This window comes from Rhinolophus sinicus, linkage group LG02, assembly GCF_036562045.2.
Source record: "Rhinolophus sinicus isolate RSC01 linkage group LG02, ASM3656204v1, whole genome shotgun sequence".
NCBI classification, from domain to species: domain Eukaryota; kingdom Metazoa; phylum Chordata; class Mammalia; order Chiroptera; family Rhinolophidae; genus Rhinolophus; species Rhinolophus sinicus.
In genome coordinates this window covers 29,362,557-29,386,629 of record NC_133752.1, presented here as the reverse complement: position 1 = coordinate 29,386,629, position 24,073 = coordinate 29,362,557, and the positions used below count along the sequence as shown (strand labels likewise).

The 24,073-nt window shown below is 35.5% G+C and overlaps 1 protein-coding gene across 1 annotated transcript in view; it reads right to left on the bottom strand.

The window, feature by feature from the left end:
• Positions 1-24,073, bottom strand: part of COL25A1 (collagen type XXV alpha 1 chain) — a 436,443-nt gene that overhangs the window by 161,318 nt on the left and 251,052 nt on the right. The window contains exon 5 of the mRNA XM_074322592.1: positions 16,972-16,989. Coding sequence (XP_074178693.1) covers positions 16,972-16,989 — 18 coding nt within the window. The remainder of the gene's footprint in view (positions 1-16,971; positions 16,990-24,073) is intronic.

The window sequence follows — 24,073 nt, the reverse complement described above, 5'->3', positions numbered from 1 at the left end:
AATAAAGTATCTTGGTGTTAAGAGCTCAAGTTTCGGAGTCAAACAGATGATGACCTATGTGATCTTTGGCAGGTTAATTAACCTCTGTGAGCCTCAGTTTCTACGTCTATAAAATGGGGAAAACAATGCTTACTGTTTGACTAAAATGAAACTGTCTGTCAAGCAATTTGTAGAATGCCTGATTTACCAATGAAAGTGATTATTAAGTACACACTCGATATATTTAATATGTTAATCATGGCAAACAAAATAAAATTTCTTTTCCATATAGTTGACCTGAATGTGAAGAAAGTACACATACTGATTTCCTAAAGTCAAAAGTCAATGTGGTGAGAAATGTGTTAGGTGGATGGTGAAAACATTGGGAGAATATGCAGGTTTAATATAGTATACCTCCATGTTCAGGAACTATTACCAAACAAAACAAAGCAAAACAAAAATACTTCATTGTAGTTTTCACCACATTACTTTAATGACCAAACCAGCTTAAACTTCAGGCCTTAGAACCACCTAGTCATTCCTAGCATATAGTAGGTGCTCAATCAATTCTTGTTTAATTGAAACACCAGAAAGAAAAGAATGCAATAAAACTGTGTTCAAAGCAGCAACACATAAAGAATTATACAAGAACCAGATTCAGTGTTGCTGCAGAAGAACCGTGTTTATTAAAGTGTCAAACTCCGTTAAGTCAGGGAAGGGAATTACAGCTATAAACGGATTTATAGCTTCAGACTTCACACCTTTCATTTTGCATTGATGATTAAAAGAGACCAAGCAGAAAAGGAGTACGTATAAACAGAAATTTAAAATACCAAAATCAGCCCCACTGCTTGCAAAACTAATTTTTACATCTATTATTTTCTGGGCATTTTCTGTAGTGAGATCGTAACTGTAAGTTCTTTTGTGGTGTCATTGTGAGTCCTGAACAAGGGACTATACGTGCCCACGATCAGTCCTAAATCACAAGCAGCTGCCATAAGGAAACAATTAATGGGGTCTAGCACTAAAAGAAAATTTAGAAAAACCAAACATTAAAAAAGGACTCTCAAAAGTAAGACTGATGCAGCTCAATGGAGTTAAGGGCTTATAAAACAGCAGGAATCAGGGAAGCTCACTCTGGCTTTCTTTTCTAACACAATACAAATTAAATACAGCCAAATTACCGCTCCTGCCAATCAAAACCAAGGGGGCCCTCCTTCCCTGCGTCATTCCTTGCCTCTAAATGTTTTAAGGGATTGCTCAAACTTTTTTGTTTAACTTTGCATTTTTAACTTATTTTTAAGAGGTCAAATAAAATGAACTCCATGGTGAAAGACTTGGAATCCTAAACATTCCTTTTGTGGAAAGAAAGTATCAACTTGCTCTCCAAATGTCCACAGTAGCCCTGTGATTTTACAGCTAATCGTGTAAACTATCCTACAATACTCTCAGTGTCCTCAGTATAATTCAAATATATTCAGAGGTACATGCATCTTTAAACCTTGGGTTTAATTTATAATTGCCTATTTCAGCATGTTTCCCAAATACTGTCCCCACATCATTTTGCCCAAGCTACTTAAAAAAACCTGGTTTGAAGGTCACTTCAAGTCTTTGCTTCATTTGTAGTTTCTTATAGAATGATACTGGTTTTGTGAAAGGCAACTGAGCACAACACAGAGGCGAGGGTAGGCTGTCCATTTGAGTCTAAGAAGATATGCAGAGGAATGAAAAAACAACAACAACTGTCAGATGAGGCTAGGAGAGCCTGAATCCAGGGTTTGTCTATGATTCTCAAGCTTCCAGTGTAAATTAGAAGCCCAATCTCCCTCATTTTCAGCTGATGACTAAAAAGATTAAAAGCTTTTAATGTAAGCTTCTGCAATTACCGTGCTCTCAGGTTCCAAATTTTTCTGTATCTTCATGCTCTTCTTTCTATAGGGTGAAGATCATATTGTACCTGTCTCCTCCCCAGCCTTGCCCTGCTCTTTATGTGACTTTCACTTCTCTCTTCCACCATCACGGCTCCCTCGGATTCTTCCCCTTGGTCTCCACACATGTTCATTCATCCTCTCCCAAAGTCAGGAGAAAGAAACACTGCCTTCGCCTTCTATTCCTTCATTGTAAAGTCCTACCTTATTCTTACTATTTCTACCAAACTTCCCTAAATAATAGATTGGTCATGGAAAGAATGGAAATTGGACTTAAGGAAAGAGAGGAGGTGGCAGTATAGACGTCATATTTTTACAGTCTGGTTTTGGGAAAGATAAGGTAACAAGAGCTGAAATACACACGGGTCTTGGGGCATTTCTTTCCCTTAGGAAGAAGAAACCTAAGCTATGGGAAAGGAAACTGCTGAGCTTGTCCTCAGGGCATGGAAAGGAGTTACCCTGGGCTAAACTAAAACTAAATAAGCGGGAGCTTTGGGGAGGAAGGGTTGATAAATTTCATAAATGTCAGGATTGCCCAAATTTGTGTCTAAACCTTTTGTCTTTTCACTTTACTCCCTTCATCAGCTATCAAATAAACCCTCAAGGCTTTAACTATTACCTGACTTATGTTCCAAATTCTTTTCCAGGCTGCAATCCTGCATTCCCAACTGCTCACCAGATGTCTAAGCTAAGATATGCCATCATCAGCTCAACTCAACATTCTCAAACCAAGCTTCTCAATTTCTGTTTCAAGCCAGTCCTGACTCCAGACTTCCCTATTTTTGTTAAACAGACCACTACTTCTCCATGCCTAAACACTCAGTGTTCTGTTCGATTGAGTAAATGGACTCTATTGCCAAGTCCTACAGATTTCATTCTCCACAAATTCCACTGAATCTATTTTCTCATATTTGTTGCTGGCACCCTTGTTTCTGGAAAACAGGACTAGTCTACAAGCCTCTCCTGGTCTTCCTTTAATCTACTCCATCCTACACACTTTTGTCAGATTATGCTTTCGAAAGCACATTTCTGAACATATTCCTTAGCTCAAAAAACATCAAGGGTACATTTGTAATCTGTAATGAAAAACTATTATAGGAAACAATCCTCCTTGGATGCAAAGGAGGTGACAGGTGTGGGGAATCCGGCCAATCCCACTTGACCTGCTGACCAACCAAACACTACATGTCTCTTGATATGGTGAACTAGGATACAACATACCTTTATACGAGAGCCTTCCTGAAAACTGAACCAGAGCCTAATCAAACCTCTAAACGGAACTCACAATTTATAAGAAATACTGAAGATAGGGGAATAATCTGAATAGCACATGAGAAAGTCATTAGACCAGTTCAGAATGTGGGGCATTCTACATATAGGAAGAATGTCTTGGAAAAAATTGACATCATGAAAAAAAAAAAAAAAAAGAGAGAAGAAAGACAACTGTAGAGTGAAAGAGATTAAAGAATTATAGAAATTAAATGCCAAGTGCGAGTTTCGGGTCTTGATTCACATGAACCATCTGTAAAGAGACATTTTTGAGATAATTAGGGAAATTTGAATATGATTGGGTATGATGATATTGAGGAATTATTGCTCATTTTATTAGGGTTGATAATAAAATAATGGTTATGTTTTAGCAAGGCCCTGTCAGTTACAGATTCCTAAATCAGTACTTGCTAATGCAGTGACATGACATCTAGGTTTCCCTTTTAAGCACATCAGCAAAAACAGAACAGATGAAGGAAAGGGATGCATAAAACAAGATTAGCCAATGATCATTCTTGAAGCTGGGTGATGGGTATAGCGCAATTTATGACAGTATTTTCTCTTCCTCTTCAGAATGTTCGAAAATTTCCAAAAGAAGTAGTTATATAATTTAAGATTTTATCTTAGATGACCCTTCAGATTCCTACCAAATAAAATGTTAACTTCTGCCTATGTCCAAAGTCCTCTAACTCTGCCCCTAACATTCCTTTTCTGCTGGATGCCCCTTCCATCCCTGCCATAAGGACCTTCTCCTCCAGTCAGTGTTGAATACCAGCTATTCTCAGAATGCCCCTCATCGTATCACTCTCTGTATCTTTGTTTATCTCATTCTTTCTGCTGAATAAACATCAACACTTATCATTCTACTTGGAATAATTACAGCCCTCCTTCCTTGAAACGTGTTATCTGGAAATCTGAGCAATGAAGTGCCTTGGGGAAAAAATAAACAACAGAAATTTGAGTTTCTGAAAGAAATGTTAGTCCTTGCAGCAAAAGTCCCCTCTTCACCTCTTCTACAATCTCACTATCATTATAGCCAGTCATTGATGGCTCATCTCATTGACCTCTCTTCCCTGACTTTACCTGACCCACTTTTGGAAATGTTCTTTCCCTATGTTTGAACTCCTAAAGCACTTGTGACTCATTTATAAAACGTAGCTCACCCTGCAGGGTATAACATTTATACTTCCACTCTAAACTATCAGAGCCCTTACGCACAGAAAGAAGGTATATGGGGAAATGTAACAAACATGACTCTGGAAGCTTTGATATGTACCACCACATGACCTGGGCATATCACTCAACCTCTCTGAGCCTTGGTATTCACATCTACTGTAAGACGGAACAAATAATCAGCACCTCATACGGAAGTTGTAGGAAGTCATTAAAAGAACATATGGTCTTCCACAAATATTACTTCCCTTCTCCTTTTCTCTTTCTAATTCAAACGTCTAGCCTTGTACCTTGTACACGATAAGTATCTAATAAATACATTAGCAGACTTTCTGCAACAGAGGTCTTCAACAAGACATCAGGGCAAAAATTAGTGTTCCCTGAAGAGACTGTTGACAATCAGGAAATCACAGGTGTTTGTATTATGTCCACTCTGCTTCCAATTAATGCTTATGAGGATATATTTGATTTCAGCTAGAAACTGTGCCTTTCGGGTGACTACAGTTTCTCATTTGTTGACTCATGAATCCATATCACAAAAGTTAAGACTAACAGCAAAACGAATAAAACAACTTTACGCAGTTCTTGAGGATGAAATGAGCTCTATCCAATGAAAGATTTTCTTCCTCACATCCCAAACACAGACAGGTATTTTTGACTCCTGTCTCCTTCCTGTGACTTCAAGCTTTTAGAAAGATTATTTGATTTCACTCTCAGCACATTTTCAATACAGAGTCACTCCTAAAACCATGGTGACACTGCCTTGAAAATCAGCAGGTTACTAAAGTTACTAAATGACTCCTAATTGCAAGCCCATTGACAATACTTCACGTGGCTGGTCACTCCTCTTTCAGCATCTCTGGCAGTTCCTTTTTCTGGGTCTTTTACTGTCTGATGGGCTTTTCCTCTTCTGTACTTCATAATAAACCCTTCCCCCACCATGACTTCTTCTCTTCCCCTCTACACACTCTATACACTCTCTGGGCACCTCACTCACTGCCACAGTTTCAGCTACTACTTAATTTACTCCATACCCAGCAGTGGCTTCCCTCTAGGGTGACAGCTACAGCCTACTCTACCTTTCTTCCTGGATCCATTGCACCTTAGATCCAATGCCCTCCACTAAGACTCTGGTTAGTGTTTTTTGTTTGTTTGTTTTGTTTTGATTTTGTAGTAGTAAATTTATGCACTTCCTTCTGTGTCCTCATGGCCCAAATTGAGACTTCGTATGATTTAGATAAGTAGTCTTTCCTCCAGACAGATGCAGCCCTATGCCAGGGCGCAGAGCTTGGTAAGTGAAGTACCGTGTTTCCCTGAATATAAGACCTAACCGGAAAATACGCCTTAGCATGATTTTTCAGGATGACATCCCCTGAACATAAGCCTTACCGTGTCTTTTGGAGCAAAACTTAATAAGACCCGGTCTTATTTTCGGGGAAACATGGTAGGAGCTGGATTTCAGACCTGCTCTTTGCCTGAGCAGCCTTGTGCAGTGCACAACTTGCACAAATGTAAATGGTGACCCTGAGTTTATTGCAAGGAGCAAAATTTCTTACAGAAACTCAAAATCCCACTATGTTTATTGTTGTCCAAATAACTCCATAGTTCTGGTTCTCAAGAAGGTTCAAGGAAGGTGTGCCAGAACTATTCAAAGCAAAATAATAATGATATTTATTCAACTATGTCAACTGAGGATGCAACACCTTTGATTGATCTTCAACTCTATACTTTTCTTAAAGAACAGACAGATATTTTATTTATTTTTCTACCCATCCCCCACACCCCTCCCCTTTGGCAGCCATCAGCTTGCTATGGGTCTGTTTCTGTTTTGTTTTGTTTGTTCATTTGTTTTGCTTTTCAGATTCCACATATAAGTGAAATCATATGGTATTTGTCTTTCTTTGACTGACTTATTTCACTTAGCATAATACCCTCTAGGTCCATCCATGTTGTCACAAATGGCAAGATTTCATTCTTTTTTATTGCTCCATCATGTGTGTGTGTGTGTATATATATATATATAATGTATATGTGTGTATATGTGTATATATATGTATATATGTGTATATATATATGTGTGTGTGTGTATAATATATACATATGCAGAGGGTGCCAAAAAAAGGCATATGAATTTTAAGAAGGGAAAAAACTGTATTAAAATTGTAATACTCAATACATACCAATAACAAAAGATGAATACAAGTCATGTGTATACATATTTTTGGCACCCCCGATATGTGTGTGTGTGTGTGTGTGTGTGTGTGTGTGCCAATAAAATGTACACAGGTGGACACTTTGGTCAACATTACTCAAATAGTAGTTCACCATAATCAGAAGTGTCTGGACGCTGATGGTAACCACTTTGAGCATCTCTTGTAATTGCAGAAGTCAAACATGACTTGTATTCATCTGTTTTTATCACTATATATTGAGTGTTACAATTTTAATACAGATTTTTCCTTTCTTAAATTGTGTATACATTTTTTGGAGATATATATATGTGTGTGTGTGTCTATATGTATTTATATATACATATATATGTGTGTATATATATGTGTGTGTGTATATATATATATATATATATATATATATATATATATATATCTTCATTTATAGATGGACACCTAGGTTGCTTCCATATCTTGCCTATTATAAATAATGCTACAATGAATAGAGGGGGGTACATATCTTTTTGAATTCATGTTTTGAATTTTTTCAGATAAATACCCAGAAGTCGTATTGGTGAGTTTTATGGCAGCTCTATTTTTTGAAGAATTTCCATACTGTTTTCCACAGTAGCTGCACCCCTCTACAATCCCAAGAGTGTACAAGGGTACCTTTTTCTCCACATCATCACCAAAACATGTTAATTTGTTAATTTTTTTGATGATAGCCATTCTGACAAGTGTGAGGATATTCACAAATTATATATTTGATATGTGGTTAGTATCCAAAATACATAAGAAATTCATAGAACTTAACACCAAAAAAATAAACACTCCAATTAAAAAATGGGCAGAGGACCTGAGCAGACATTTCTCCAAAGAGGACATACAGATGGCTAACAGACGTATGAAAAGATGCTCAACATCACTAATCATCAGGGAAATACAAATCAATTCCATGTATTTTTTATTAAAAAAAACATATTTATGGAATGTGAATTACTATGATAGATTCTGCTGATCTAAGATCTTAAACAATTAACATTGAATATACTGACCATTTGAAAAAAAATAAATCTTAGGTGTAAAGAATCACTTCGGGTTTATTAGCTTAGGGAGACAGTAGAGTATCCTATAGTCATTATTTAAGGTAAGTTTTAATGTGGCCGATCAAAAGAGAGAAGACGGAGTAAAATGTTTCTGGAGCTATCATTTTACCTACTATCTTATAGCATTCCTCCATTTTAATCTTCACATGATCCAAGAAATATATTCTATATGAAAAATGTGCTATCAATTGAATATGACTGGAAATATTTAATAAGAAAATAAATTTAGTCTATTAAGAATTTTGGTTATGATATCAAAATTATCAAAGGAACCCATGAAAATATATATTGAAATTATATATATATGTAATATACTTGAGAACATTTATAAAAATTTAAAGTTTAAACATTTCAAGCTGAATTAATTTTCACTAAAGAACAATATTTCTAACTAAAACTTTTACTGTCTTTAGAAAGAATTAGACACACTGACAAATGAGCACATAAATGTTTGTTATACATAGAGTCCTATGTTATAACCATATCTAACAGTGATAATCACTTTTCATGAATTTTTTAATTTTAAGATTGAATTACCTATCGTAAACCTCTATATGCTCTGAGGCCATCATTTCATTGGGCATTTATCCATCAGCTGAAGTACCACTGTAAGGGTAACATGCCTTTATGTATCTATCTCTGTGTGAGCGCTTATGTGAGAAGGTTTGTGCATAAATAGGCCTCAAATAATAACACATGTGTGTCATAAACTGTTCTAAGAGCTTCATTAAGTCATGTATTATTAACTCAAACCAACCACCCTTATTTTACATTGAAAAACTGAATGAAAAGATAACTTGCCTGAAGTTATACAGTTCATAAGTGGGAGACCAAGATTTAAACCCAAGTCTGCCCATGAAGCTACCCCTGAACCTTAGTCAATGCATTCCATATACTGCTTTAAAAATAGACTGCTAAAAGCTGATATTTTCATTCGCTTCAGTCATTTCATCATCAAATGATTATTATCTTTAAATTTGAATTGTTAAATGCATATATTTATTTAACAGAAATTTATTGTGCCTTCTATACTATATATCAACACTGTATAAAGAAATTGAGATACAAAAATGAGTCAGAAGTTCATGGAATAATAAAAGCTTCCACATATGCAAATCAACATTGGATTAACTTAATCATTCATGAAAAGCTACGTGTTATTCACCTTTATTCAGACAGAATTAAAAGGAATATGATTTGATAGAAAACAAAGCATAAAGTTGGCAATAAAAGTTCTTTAATTAATTTCAGTGGCAAAAAATTCTAAGCTAAAATTAAACTTCGAGAATGATGTTATACCATTTCAATACACAAATGACCATGTAAAAATAAAATATATGGGTTCTAATACAATAAATAAGCTGTTATGCTATGTGTATTCTTAAAGATATAAGCTATTTGGAGTACAATGGAGTCCTTTATATCATATTAACTATTTATTTAATAAAATACCCCCCAAATTTAAAATGTTAAGATAATTCTCTTTATCATCTAAACACTACCTAAACTATAGATAATGGGAAATGATAATAATTAGCAAATCTAGCATGATTGATGTAGTTTAATAAACAGTTCTATTATGTAGTGAGCAAAATAAAAACTTTCTACACACACACACACACACACACACACACACACACACACACACGCATATGCTTTCTAAATTGCTTGGAGAATGTAGCTGTCGTTCCCTTGCCCCCAAGTCAGACTATATGGATCGGAAAAAGGTTGGACTGGAACACAAACATAAAACATGGGAATTGCTAAAGTGTTAGGTTAGAAGGATCTTAGTATATAATTAAAAACATATGAATAGAAAGTTAAATACTGCCCCAAAATAACAGAAATAATTCCTTACAAGGCACATATAGCTTGATTTTTATAAATTTTAGTAAAATATGAAATGGCAATGACAATGCCAGAACAACAACAAAAAAAAGCAAAAAGGGTTTTGGGGGGGAAAAGGTAAAGTGACATCTTCCACTTTTTTTCAAATGCATCTAAAAGAAATACAAATGGAAGCCACACGCCTCCATGTGCAGTTGCCTGATGGTATTTGCTTGTGGTTTTCTCTTACATTTTTTTCTCACTGAGTAATACAGAATTACAACATGCACGCAGCTTTGGTACTCCAAATTCCTGAGGGAATTATATCTCCTTTATGTTCACGTGCAACTCCAAAGGTGAGTTATTTTGTGCAAAATAAATGTCCTGGGTATGGAAGGGGTATCTTTCACTTAACACAATGCTTCCACTCTTTCATTATCCTCTATTGAATATACTGATGGAGTAATTTGGGGTGAAAAAGAAGGCCAACGTATCTTTCTAAAGTATATGAGATGGAATTCTGAGAAGGTTTTTTTTAAAAAACTGGTTTCTACAATTTGTTTTAAATTATTTGCTAGTGGGATAATATTATTGTTTAAGCAAGGTGGCATTACACACAACTACCATGAACTACTTTCTATTATTGTCTTGATTATTAAAAATCAAAGTCAAGCCTTGAATCCTACACATAAAATGTTACAAAATAAATAATACATCATTAGTATGGCCCTGGGTTAATTTTATCTGTTTATTTTCACCAAAAATTAAATATAATTATAAATAAACTATGCAAGGTAAGGAAACAAAGGCATCCAAACTCTCCAAACCACATGAAAGTGAAATATTAAAATTGATTAAGTTCAATAAAATGTCAGAGCTTTGAAACCTTAGAGACCTGTTTTAAATGGCATTATTGATGACACCTGGTATTTGAGTGGCGCATTTAGAATTATGAGAAGCTGAGCGTTTTCTCTCTTCTTCAGCTTCCATTTCCTTAAGCTCTTGTATATACCACTCAAAACTCACTAACATTTGTTGAACTATTATGTACAAGGATCTACGTTAAGTGTTGTAGAGGATACTAAAGATAACAGAAAACAAAGATCCCACTCTTAAAGATCATAAAAGTTAGTGATAAAGGGAGAAAAGATGTTTATAAATAACTATAATACAGTAGGCAGAGGAAAAGGGAAGGAGGGAATTATTATTTACTGAGTGCATGCTATGTATTAGGTACCAAGTTAGAAGTTATACATATAGTACTTTAATCTCCACACCATCTATTGAGATAAAACATTATTATCTCTGCTTTACAGGGAGGAAAATGAGACTCAGAGTAATGAGTAAGTTGCCCAAGATCACAAAGCTTGTTAGTGGAAGAGCTAGGATTTCAATTATGATCTGTCTGCCTTTGCTATCCATGCCCTTCTATTTTAAGTTTAAAGTAATATAAAAAGCTGTACAGATAAAATGCTGTAGGAATTCAGCAAAAGGGAGAAATTACATTCAGCTAAGGAAGAAAAAAGACATCTTGATGGAAGAGCTGGCATGTAAGGATGAAAGGTGATCATATTTGGATGTGTGGAAACAGAGCATCTAGGGGCTGGGAAGAAAGCAGTTCTGGAGAAAAGACTATTCGAAGAAAAGACAAATGAAGAAAAAGAGATTTGAAGGGAAAAAGAGCAAGTGGTTTAATTTGGTTTGAATGAAGCATAGTGTCCAGAAAGGGCATTAATGAAAAATTAGCAGGCGATTGGGTCCAGAAAAACAGGCCAAATCAAAGGATTTGAATCTCAGGCAAGGAGCTACATTGTATTCCACTCTAAATGGTAATCACATTGAGACTCAAAGCTTTGGGGTCAGAAGAATGACATAATCAGAACCATGACAGAAAACCTTTATCTTGTAGACACATATAGGATGACATTGTTTGATGCTTTACTCAATCCCCATACTCGATGTCTTCACTATAGAGATAGGAAAACGCTAAATGCTTTCTTTCCTGAGTCACTTCGCTTGTAGCAACGACTGGGCAGAAAAGCACGTCTTCACAGTGTGCAGAACGGCAACGGGGAAGTCAGGGTGAAAAGAAAAAAAAAGAAATGTAAAATCCTGTCAGGTGGGCAGTGAGCTAGAGGGATTTAATTGTTCTGGCAGCCATTAGCAAGGTCACACAGAGCACGAGAACCATGACTCTAAGACCTGGGAGTAGAGGGGAAAGGAAAAGGAAGGCCTGGGAGGAAGAGAGTAATGTAGACAGGGAATGCAGGAGTGGGGAGTCAGGAAAGGACTCAGTTACGAGAATAACAGTGCCTGGATCTAGGCAGTAACCCAATTGTCAGAACTAAGGCAGGGCACCAGGACCACACTTAGAGCAAAAGCATTGATCACCTGCATATTGGCAAAAGTCCTCCTTAAATGCCTCATGTGGAAGGTCCCCACTGAACCCGGGGATGTCCCAGCTGTGCAGCTCTAGGGCAGGACTAGCAGGGCCAGCGTCATTCTCCCACAGTGGGTCTGCAAGAATTGACAGGACTTCCACACTCTATTTGACTATTAATACTCAAAGAACGATCAAAGGAACAGAAGTTGACTCTGTCTTGTTCACCACAATTTCACAGCCTCATCATTGTACCTTGTGTGTAGCAGGAGCTAAATAAATACTTGAGTAATTAAATGCATTATGTTAATATGAATTAATGAACAAATATCAGGGTGAATTTTATTTCAATAGATTATTTTTGCCCCACCCCCAAAAGATTCTTATTACCTCTAGTTTGAAATACAAATGCTCATCTGTGTTTTTTTTCTAATTTTCTTTCCTTCTTTCCTCCCTTAGTTACTCTCTGCTATCACTTGCTATTATTTTTTCTTTTTATCCAACAATTTTTTCAAGTCTCCATGACCTTATTTACTCTATCCTATCCCTTTTCCTCTCTAAGAATTTGATCTCCTTTGTTTCAGTGGATTCACAGCAACATCCTCTCCATTCGTTTCCCTGCCTCTTTCCCCATCTTAACCACAGCTGCTGCAATTGCCTTTTCTCTTTCTAATACCCTTTCACCATCTCATTTCCCTTGTCAAGACCCATTTTCTCACCCATTTAAGTAAATGCAAAGACTCACCTCTCTTCCCCGAGGCCTATTTTCGTATTCAATTTCACATGATCATTGCAACTGGGTTCACTGTCATTTAGCTTTCCAGTCTTCCCCATGGTGTAAAAATCTAAGCTAAACCCATCTAAGTGGCTGCAACTTTAGGAAGATGATCAGAAGAACTCCTTGAATAATACACATTTTCCCTTTTTGTCACTGATCTGCAAAATAAAACCTTATTATTCTGGAAGGCCTTACTAAAGAAGTGTGATAGCGAAGAAGCAAAATTGAGATTTTCCCTCTCTGAGGAAGAGTTTTGTACTGTATAATAAATAATACTGTGAATGAGACGAGGTGGGGATGTTCACCCTACGCAAGAAAACTCGCGCTGACATAAACATGTGCACGTGAAAAACAAGTTGCCAATTATAATTCTGTCCAAATCTTTTAATAAACGTGAAAGGATGTAGAGCTTCCCAACTCAAGCATTTACAATTCTTTTTTTTTTTTTTGGAATTTAGTTGTTTGGAAATCTGATCGCAAGTTCCCACAGAAATCATAATATAAATACAGTTTATGTTTCCAGCCCAATCCACAAAAGCCTATTCCTAATGTATTAAAAAAAAATTCTTATTGTACAATAGAAACAGTATTGATAATACTTTTTCAATGGGGAATCCATTGAAAGTTGGCATTTGGAATTTTAGAAATGTATCTCTCACAATGGTACCCAGTCACAGGAAGTGTGAATTTTCAACAGTTAGTCTAGCTAAGGGTCATCACTGGGTGACATGGTTATGGCTGGGGGGGGGGAGGGGGGCGGAACCTGGGTTTGAGAATTAGTTAAGGAATCTTGTTTAGAGAAAGCTTGTTTAGTTGGAAAACTGACTACTTCCTTTTCTTCCCTTAACTAATTGCAAAAGGAGATGGGGTGAGAAGGTAAAGAGAAAGTTTTGCAGTTTCTGTGCCTTACGCTTTCCCCACAATTAACTATATATGCTAAGAAGACAGATACAAGAATGAGGGAGGAGCAGGATCAAGAGGGAAGAAATGTAGATAAATTCATTATGTTGAATCATATATATATATATAACAAAAAATAAGTTATGAAGAGTTTTGGCCCTGAAATCTTATACAGCCAGGGAAACTGAAAAAGTTGACATTTTAAGAAAAAAGTAGATATTGTTTTAAGTCACCAAAAGGATTAAAAAAAAAATGAATGCATACCTCAAATTATGTAAGTTATTATATACACTATATGTGAATAAAATCCATTTTAGTGACCCAAATAAATTATGGACATTTTAAGAGAAATTTGATCAAATAAAAGAAACCTTACAGTCATTTAAGAAGCTATTATAATTTCCTAATTTAGCTTTTAAATGTACATTGCTTGCTTTTTCTCTGTGTGTACCTTATGAGTCTCTATTAAACAGATTTAATATATAGTTTATGTAAATTTACTCAAGGACAAAGTGGATTCACGGTAAGGTGTTAATGTGAGATATAATTGTATAAAATACTATAACTGCTGCACCTATTGAATTACACCTACTACACAGTTCATTTCTAAGTGTTCATATTTTTAGACAGATAAAATCTGTTCTTGGAGTTAAAAGCCTATTTAAAGTCCACTTTTTATTTTAAAAAAATTCCAAGAGTAGATTAAGGGCTGGGAAAGTAATGCATTACAATAGGTAACAAAGAAAATTAAAATTATAGATGAAAAGGCGCCTATATATAAAAATTCATGTGTAATTTATAAAAATCTCAGAGCAAAGTTAATAATCAAGTACTAAATGAAGAACATTAAGAATCATTTCATTTAAAATCTAAAAATGGAAGCTTCTTCTGAGAAATATTATAATGATGCAGACATAAGAGGTAAGGCAGACTTATCCTGGGTGACATAGCAACAAAACTGCCTATTTTTCATGCCTTAGAAAGATAATGTGAGGGTATTCCTTGGCTCTGCATTTCCCCTCATCCCTTTCCTTCCTGAATTCATAGCTTTTCTTTGGCTGTGTCATGAGGAAGGCATTTTGAATGAAACGATCATGTGATTTGAGTGTCCATCAAAGACAAACCGGTAGCCAGAATGAAGGAAAAACAAAGTAGGTCACCATTTGAAAATGCCAGTCCTATCCTCCTTGAAAGTTTCCAAAATTTTCAAGTATAGGCAGTTAGATAGATTTTATTTTTCTGAAGAGCTATAGTAAATATAAGACCTGATGTGAAGGTATCCTGAAGTGCCATGATATACTTTCAAATCTTAGCTAGAGTGATCCAGAATGTTCCAGGTTCTGTCCATTCTTGGCTGCCTGTGCTTGTTTATCAGCTTTCTTCTACTCATTGATTGTGGCCGTACACTCAAGATTTATTATGACCATGTTCTTCTTTTTACAGTTATTCTTTTTAACATCTCATTAACTAACATGCTTTTAAAGCTGTCTTTTTGTCCAATTTCCAAATCTTAATTTCTACTCTTTGTTTTGTCTGTAGGACAGTGGCTTTTGATGTTTTAGTAGACGTAGGTGTCAACACACACCACTGCCTTCTTCGAAGACGGTGTTAGAATACAGGTCCCATATGTCCCTATGGCTCCCTGCATTCCTCTAGCAGCTGGAGCGGGCTAGCCCTTCTGGGTGCAGGTCGGAAGTGCCAGCGAGTTAACAGCCAGGCACGACTCGCAACAATGAAGAGTGAGAAATTAGTAGATTAATACATCAATTTCCCTACCCCACAGTGGGACGATTCTGAGGCAAGCTCTACACAGTCTTTTATAGATTATCAGCAGGATGGATCCCCAGTTATCCACAACAGTACCCTGTTCATTAATGCATCCATTTTCTGGTTTCCTTGCCCTCCCTGTGTGATTTTCCCATCCCCTCGCAATGCTTCCTGGGATCATCTCCCAAATGAACTACTTATGCCCAAATCCTTATCTGAAGAACCGCTTTGGGATAGGGGCGGTGATGCAGGCTAAGACAGTGGTCCTATGAAAACTTAAAATAGGTTGAAGATTATCATCTTCTCTCAAACCCAACACTCGAACTGCTTTTATCATCTGTTATCTCACCTCTTCTCTTCTCTTGAGAGCTACAGGGGGTATGAAGGTTTTAGAGACAAACTTGACTTCTGCTCCCAGTTTTATGGTGTCACCCCAGGTGAGTCATTTATCTGTTCTGATTATATATATACTTTGCAGGGCTATTGTAAGCATAAAATAAGATAAAGCACGCAAAGCACCTCTTACTTTGTCTTCATCCCATTATAATGTGGTAGTTTTAAATTTAGAGAATAAGCTACAACTTTCTTTTATGGATATTTTCTTTCCAATAATCACCTTGAGCCAAGAATATAAGAATGAAAATCACAAATAATGAGAGTATTCTCTGATAGGAATATAAATTAATTACACATCAACATTTTTCTCATGAGTGTAATATGAAAAAGACTCCTCTACTGAAGCACGTGGAGTTTTTTGTTTGTTTTGTTAGACATTCTTAATACACAGAGCTCATAAAAACTATACATAACATTCTCATGATCTAGTATGAGAATTAACACAATACACAATTTATGATACTAACAAAAATATCATGAAAATCCTTTATTTATCAAACAATCTAGGACAGAAGTAGTGTTCAGCATATCAAGGGGAAAGAGACATGTGGTGAACTCAAGAAATAATTATGTTATTTACAGGTATTGTGTTAAAGGTAAAGCAATAATGGCATTTCCTTCTCTATAGCTTCCTATGGAATGCAATAAGTGTTAATATTTAATTTGTTGGGTTTTACTCACTCTGCATGTCTGACAACTCCCTTTGCTTTTACTTTCATCTTTATACACATTCCTCCCCTTCCTAAAATTTCCTTTTTTTCTTTCATATGATTTAGGGCTCACAAGATTTTCTGTTGACTGCATTCACATTTAATTATAAATCATGTCTTCAGCAGTTGGTTTATATTAAAAATGGAGAATGAATTCAATATCTATCTATCATGAATCAAAAGTAGCTGGTAGGATCACAGTCCACATAATCAGAGTCTGTGTGGATTTACAGTGACATTATTAGTACATGATTAATCAGTACCTAATGTGAACCAGTTTAGACCCGACATCTACTAAGTCATTTTGTCTTGCATTAAAGTCCCATGGCTCTGTTTCATATCAGTTAAGAGTTTTGCTTTATATGATAGTACATTGTTAAACTTGCCATCTGGTCCAACAGCTGACGTGGCTCATACAACCCTGAAGAGGCCCCAAAGCTTTACTCCTGGGAAATATTTGGTCTACTGTGCGGTGTCATTATTACTGGCTCATAGCTTTTAAAAATATCATTTGGAAAGAGTTACAGTGAAACCTGCACACTGGAAAAATCCTGAATTGGAATTCATTTGCTAGAAAAGAGGTCACTTACCTGAGGACCAGCCTGACCCTGAAATTGAAAAAAAAAGAAAAAAGGGAAATAGTTACAAAATTGTTTTCTTAAGGAAATATTTCACCACTAAAACTTAAACTAGTTCTGAAAATCCTTTCAAAGTATTTTCGAAGATAATACCTAACTACTGACAAACTTCACTTTGTGGTTTTAAAAAAATCCTATTACACCTTAGCTAGCACCTTAATAATTTTACTCTATGGTATTTATGTAAAATCTTAATGTTATGGTCTGTTATATTAACTCCCAAATGACTCAAGGATTTTAGTATGCTCTAGAATTAGACTGGAGAAAGAGAAGGCAAAAGGTGAAGTATACCTCACATGATCATAATGAAAGGGTCAGTTAAAGGGAGCGTCTACTAGCACAGACTATTTCTATGAGCTACATCTTCAAAGATGGCACAGAGTTAAGAAAAAAAGAGGCAGATACTTTAGTTCTAGAACTCACTAAGTCTTTGAATTTCTCATTGTTGCAATAATACTTTAAGTTAATCTTTTTAAATAAACATCTCTCTCTCACTCTGCATAATCTAAGCAGAGGGCATTTTAAAAGGATATGAGAGGTCTTTGGCTCTATTAACGTGCGTCATAACTCTTCACACTGTCAATATATTACGTAACCTCCTGCCAATCTAATTCATTTTGAATGTCACTTTCTTGTTACTTAAACTGGTAAAAATTTCAAAGTAGCATAATTTGTAAATGCTTCTTAGTAAGAGAAAATCACCTGTGAATAAAAGTATTGATTACCTATCATCTTAAAATCTCCAGCTGAGTTTTGTGTAAGATGAAATGAAAGAAAAAGTTTATACTGAGTTAGGGAAATCTTTAAAAACAAACTAAAAATGCACAATGTCATTGCATCCTCTGTACGCCAAAGGTGTTATACAGGAAAGCATGGAGCTAACACAACTCCCAGAGAGGCTCTCTCTCTTTTAGCCCCTCTCCAAGCTTGGAATTTCTTTAGGTACTTGTTCTCTAACTGGGGATGGAACAGATGATTTGCAAAATCTTTGTCTGAAATGTGGTTGGCCAGATTTTATATAATTAAACCAAGCTGCTGTGGAGGTTACTCACTCCACTCCTGTTCTCTTTAGTACTGGGGAGAGAGAAAGAGAATAACATTAATTCCTTACCGAGTACCAGCACTTTGGGATATGTTATTCCATTTATTACTTCTAACTGCCCTGCATTTTACAAATGAGGAAACGGATGTTCACAGAAAGAAGCTAAAAATCACACAGTCTATCGGCGGAAAAGCCAGAATTCAAACCCCAATCTGATCCCGAAATTCATGCATTTTCCATCAGGTCATTCTGCCTTTCTCTCTGGAAGTTTAAACTCACAGCTGTGTTTAGACTTGCTCAGATCAACAGTGACACCAGAGCACTCTTCAAGTGAGTGGATGCTCTAAACTTCCCCACCACTCCCCAGCTGGAACAGTGAAATCTCTGCTTCCAGATACAGACCTCGGACCAGCAGGCAACAGCCTGTTACCTGATACCGGTACAGAAACCAGGTCAGCAAAGTTCTTGAGGGCAACAGACAACCCTAATAGTAGCTCGAAACGTGGAGAACCTACACGGGCAGGGCTCTCCACCTACATGAAAATATGGATCTTCCCAGATCCACGAAATGGAGAAAATTACAGGTGCTCACTCTCACCTGCACGCTAGCTCTCACTCCAGATGCTCTTAGTTTCTGATCTTTCTGAAGTTTAAAACTACTGCAAAGTTAGAAATGTGAACATGTATCTTTATAGAACCTCAGAATACATTACACTTCTTATATGTTTTTTTGTGAAAACTAAAATGTAGGATTCTCTAAAATTAGAAAGATTTTTCCAAAAGAATATATTTTAGCATTGTGGCTGAGATTCTTTAACTCCTATGGTTGTTCTACACATGACACTTTTCCTGTCTATCATTAAAATGTGGCATTTCTGCCATCACACTAAACAAATAATTTTAGCATGTGTGCATACATTTATATGTTATTATACACAAATATACATTGTGTTATGGATTTTATGTTAGTGACAATGAGAACAATTAGTAAATGATGGTAAAATGAAAAAGTTGATTTTCACATGAGCGTTGGAAAGCACATAGCATCAGGAAACTCAGATTACCTTCACATGTGATAAGAATTTCAGGTGTGTATGGTGTGTGTGTGTGTGTGTGTGTGTGTGTGTGTGTGTGTGAGTAGGAAGGGTAGGGAACATGAAAAAGAGGAATGGAAGTGGGTTGGTAGGGAGGTTTTTCAGAAAATCAATGTATTTCAGTAATTCTCCCTGAAACATGGATTACACAATGCAAGCCTGACAAATCTTACCCAAGATTCTAGGACTGCCTACACTCAATGTGATGTAACAAACGACTCACTAGTAGACACCTAAAGTACCCGCAAGAAAACAGTCTAGCAGCTGAAGTCTTGTAGTCATGGCAATAGAGACATCTGGCCACATGAGGGAAGTGATCAGAGAAGTGTCAGTGGGCAGGGCAGTGCCCTCCTACCTGTGGGAGTGCAGAGCACAGAGAACAGACAAGAGCTCAAGAGTGAAGCCCACTCAGAAACTCCCTGTCACTGAGGGCACTGGGTGATAAAGCCTTCTTCACAGAAAAATTGCCAAAAGAAATATTTCAGAATTTCTTCAAGTTGCTTCTGAGCAGTTCATTGAGAACTACAATGATTATCCTTCATTAGTAGACATTTTTCTAGTCTATTCTAATGTATAGATAGTGAATATTACTAAGAATCAAATGTGAACGCTAATTTCTTTCGGTTTTCTAAAATGCACTCTAAATTAGAAGATGTAAATTGTGACTAAGGCTCACAAAATACAACTTAAGATGAGTTTTTAAAAATGGAATTCCTGAAAAGGACCTTTTCCCCAAGCAAATCACCAAACTGTTTCTATATAAAAAAACACAAAAAACCTGAATCTACTATAATCAAGAACCATGCCAAGGGAAATAGTTAAATCACAGAAATACTGAAGTTTGGAACCAACACACATGTAAAGATGGAGAATGCTGAGTGCTCTGAGTCAACAGCTCAACGCAATGCCCTCCAGGCAGCTAAGGCACCAGCGTGAAGAAAAAGAAACAGCAGGAGGAACTGACTTTAAAAAGTGGTAATCAGAACAGCATGGTGGGAAGCAATTAGCCAGTAGCTGATGCCTGACAGAAAAGTGTTCAAAGCAAGTTGAAAGTTTTGTGAGGCAAGTAAACCACAATGGAACATGATAAATGAGACGATGTATCACTGGAGTATGTATTGTTACATTAGGCAATTAAAGAGCAATATTAACCATTCTTTGTTAGACTGTTATCACAATTATGGTTGCCAGAAAGTGCTAACACTCTTCTCTAAATTGACAAAGTCATTTAGATTCCTGACAGAGGCAATTAGTTTCACTACATGATACGTTTTTATGTATGATAACACTGTGTCATTCCTTTTCAGATGGGACAAGTGCTGTTTTTCCATTAACACATGTACAGATAGGCAGACAAAATTGGCGCTTACAAAGTACAATCTTACTTTGAAATACTGGTTAGGATAACAGAACCACGTATACTGTTACTATGATAAATTTGAAATTTAAAAAAAATCTTTCATTTACAAAATCTTGAGGGAATATTAGTATTGATCATGCAACTTTAATAGGTGCTACCTCTGCTTCAAGGTAATTTGAAAGAAATTACTTCAATAACTTAGAAACTCTTCACTAAGAAACCCAACCTTGATGACCACCATTAGTACTTACCCTCAATTCAGATTTATTTGATTCTCTTGAATTGAAAGAAAATACTTCAAAACAATAATTTCTATGTTTTGCATTTTGGAACCCTTACTGCCTAAAAAGAGCATTTGAAGTTGATTAATTTCATTATCTCTTGAAGTATCTGAAATCCACACATTTGGATGTCAAGCGTATTTTTCCCTCAGGTGAAAACAGCACGTGGGCATCCAGGTAAAGCTTTAGAACATCGGAGGAACTCTGGCAACAGGATTGTCCTGGTGGCAGGAGGTTTGGAGGAGCAATAGAAATCCTCCCATGGAATCATCTCCTCATTGGGGTCCTTAACATCTCAAGAGTCGCAGTTTGACATAGAATCTGTTTCAGTAAGTGGAACACATGCACTCTACACTTGCAGCTCCAGGAAGCAGGAATCTTGCCTATTTTCCCTGCACCGTGAATGTGTTCACATTTAATGCCCAATATCCCAGTGCCCAAGTTACAAGCTGTTTCAGAAACAATTGTTGAATGGGTGAAAGGTGAGAATATTTTGAATGGTCCAAAAATGGTTTGTAATGTTTTTATAGAACTGTTAGAAAGTTTACTATTCTTACATCATAGGCTTATATTTTAAAATGTGGTTTCTCAATCCAATAATTTAGAAAGGGGGCTCTTGAATTCTGGTCATTGCACAATAAACACATCCATGCCACAGAGGAAGTCTCCCCACTCACTGGAATTGTATTCAGATAATAGAGATGGAATGGAGGCAGGCAAAGACTACAGAGGCTTCACAGGATTTTGGTCCTTTACACGTGGCACAAAACAAAAGCCATGAAAAGTCTATCCTGAAGAAAAAATCACTTTCTAGTTTAATTAAGCTCCCACATCCAATTAATATGAGGCTATTACATCAAATTACTTTGATAATTATAAAATGCTATAAAATTTAGCATGGCAACTTAAAGTTGGCTATATATCCAATACCAACAATTTATTCAACTAATTCAAATTTAGATAAAGTCTATAAATCTTAAAAACCAATTAATATGCAAATGGTATACTATAGAGAAGAGCAATTGAACTAAAGCATTAAGGATTATGTGTATTAATTTTAAAATGGCTTTGTAAAGACTGCATAATCTCACAATGTATAAGCTGCTCATGCTTCCAAGGACTCCCACATGCTTCACTGAAATAAACATTATTCATAATTTATATTGCTTAATGTGTTACCCTACATGATATTAGTAATTTTCACCTTAGCTACAGTCACATAATATTACTTAGATAAGGGTATTTCAATTTAAGAATTTTTTTTGAAAAATACTTAAGCCTCACTGGTTTTCATTCTGTAGAATAAGAAGCCATATTCTAATCTCGAGGAAAATACACAGCTATAGTCTCAAGCCTGGAGGATATTTCATTTTTAAAATTTGAGAGACAAACAAAGAGAGCGAGAACAAACATGTAAATGGTTTTGTTGGGTTCACGTAAAGAAAATAAAAATTGATTCAAAACTTGGAAGATTTCTTCCATGTTTACCTTTCATAAATAAATAACTATATTTAAAGATTTAGTCTTATACTTAAACAGGTTAACAAGTTCTTCCCACAATAATTAAGAAACATTATTATATTTTCTAATGCAATACCATATTTTTCTTTCCTGTAATTAAATGTTCATAATGGAAACAAGAAAAGAATTTTATATGTGCTTTTTTGTCATTAAAAATTGCTCACATAGAACATAAGAATAAGACTGTTATTTATGCATTAACTGACATTAAAATTCATTGAATACCTCATGTCCCACTGAGGTCAATTCAAATTTTTGCTATTATAAATGATGTTTATATCTTTCTTTATAAACATTTGACTATATCCCTGATTACTTCCTTATGATTCAACACTGAAAATGCAGTGTTATTCCAATTATGAAATTTATATACTTTATTTCTTTATATTATAGTATATAAAATACAGATTATACATTTTCTAGGATATAATTTTACATATATATATATATATACATATATATATTTACTCTGAAACATATTTGTTAATCTACCTATGTGAAGAGAAGAAAGAAGAAAGGAGAGAGAGAGAGAGAGAGAAGGAGGGAGGGAAAGTATAAGAAAATAGTAGTTATTTCTGAGTGTTGGAATTATGGGTAATTATTTCTATAGAGTTTTCTATACTTCTCAAAATTTTACTAGTCCCATGTCTTGATATAAAAATATTTATCACATGATACCTAATTCACTGCAGAAAACTTTTAAACAGAATCTTGTTAATTTCTTTCCATACTAGATCCATTCACTTAAAGATCTATGTCAGTGATTTCAAATACCATTTGCCAACATTTTCTCATTTCAGGGTATTTTTAAATTACTTGAAAGAATGTTGCAAAATTTATAAAACTATTCTTCAAAGTTCAATAAGTAAAGGTTTTTAATTCACTTTTTGTGTATGCCCCATATCACTTTTAAGAGTAGATTAGTAGTAGAGAAAGGGACAAGAGAGTTCCAGAGGCAAGCACCAATTATGATAGGAGGCCATGGCTCCCTGCTAGGCAGCTTGTTGGAAACTTCACTGTTTTGTAAACCAAAATATTTGATTTGGGGATTCAGCTGTATTATTTCATGGAGTTATTTAACGAACTTATGATTTTAGCTATAAATGTTTATCAAACTCCTAAACATGATTGACTAGTCCCCTGTTATCTACGTGAGATATCTTCTGAGACAACCCCCCCAAAACCACAGATAGTACGGAACCCTATATATACTATGTTTTTCCCTATACATATGCCTACAATAAAGTTTAATTTATAAATAAGGCACAGTAATAATAATATAATATAATAACAGTAATAACTGTAGGTCAATTATAACAATATGCTACAATAAAAGTTATGTGAATGTGGTCTCTCTCAAAATATTTTTATTAAAGTTTATTGGGGTGACAATGGTTAGTAAAGTTACATAGGTTTCAAGTGTACAATTCTGTAATACATCATCTATATATCACATTGTGTGTTTACCATCCCAAGTCAGTTCTCCTGCCATCACCATATATTTGGTCTCGTTTACCCTCATCTACCAACCTCCTTCCCCCTTACCCTCTGGTAACCACTAAACTATTGTCTATGTCTATGAGTTTTTATTTGTTTGTCTTGTTCCTTTGTTGCTTTCAGTTTTATATACCACATATCAGTGAAATCATATGGTTCTTGACGTTTTCTGTCTGTCTTATTTCCCTTAGCATAATAATCTCAAGATCCATCCATGTTGTTGCAAATGGCACTATTTCATCTTCTCTCAAAATATTTT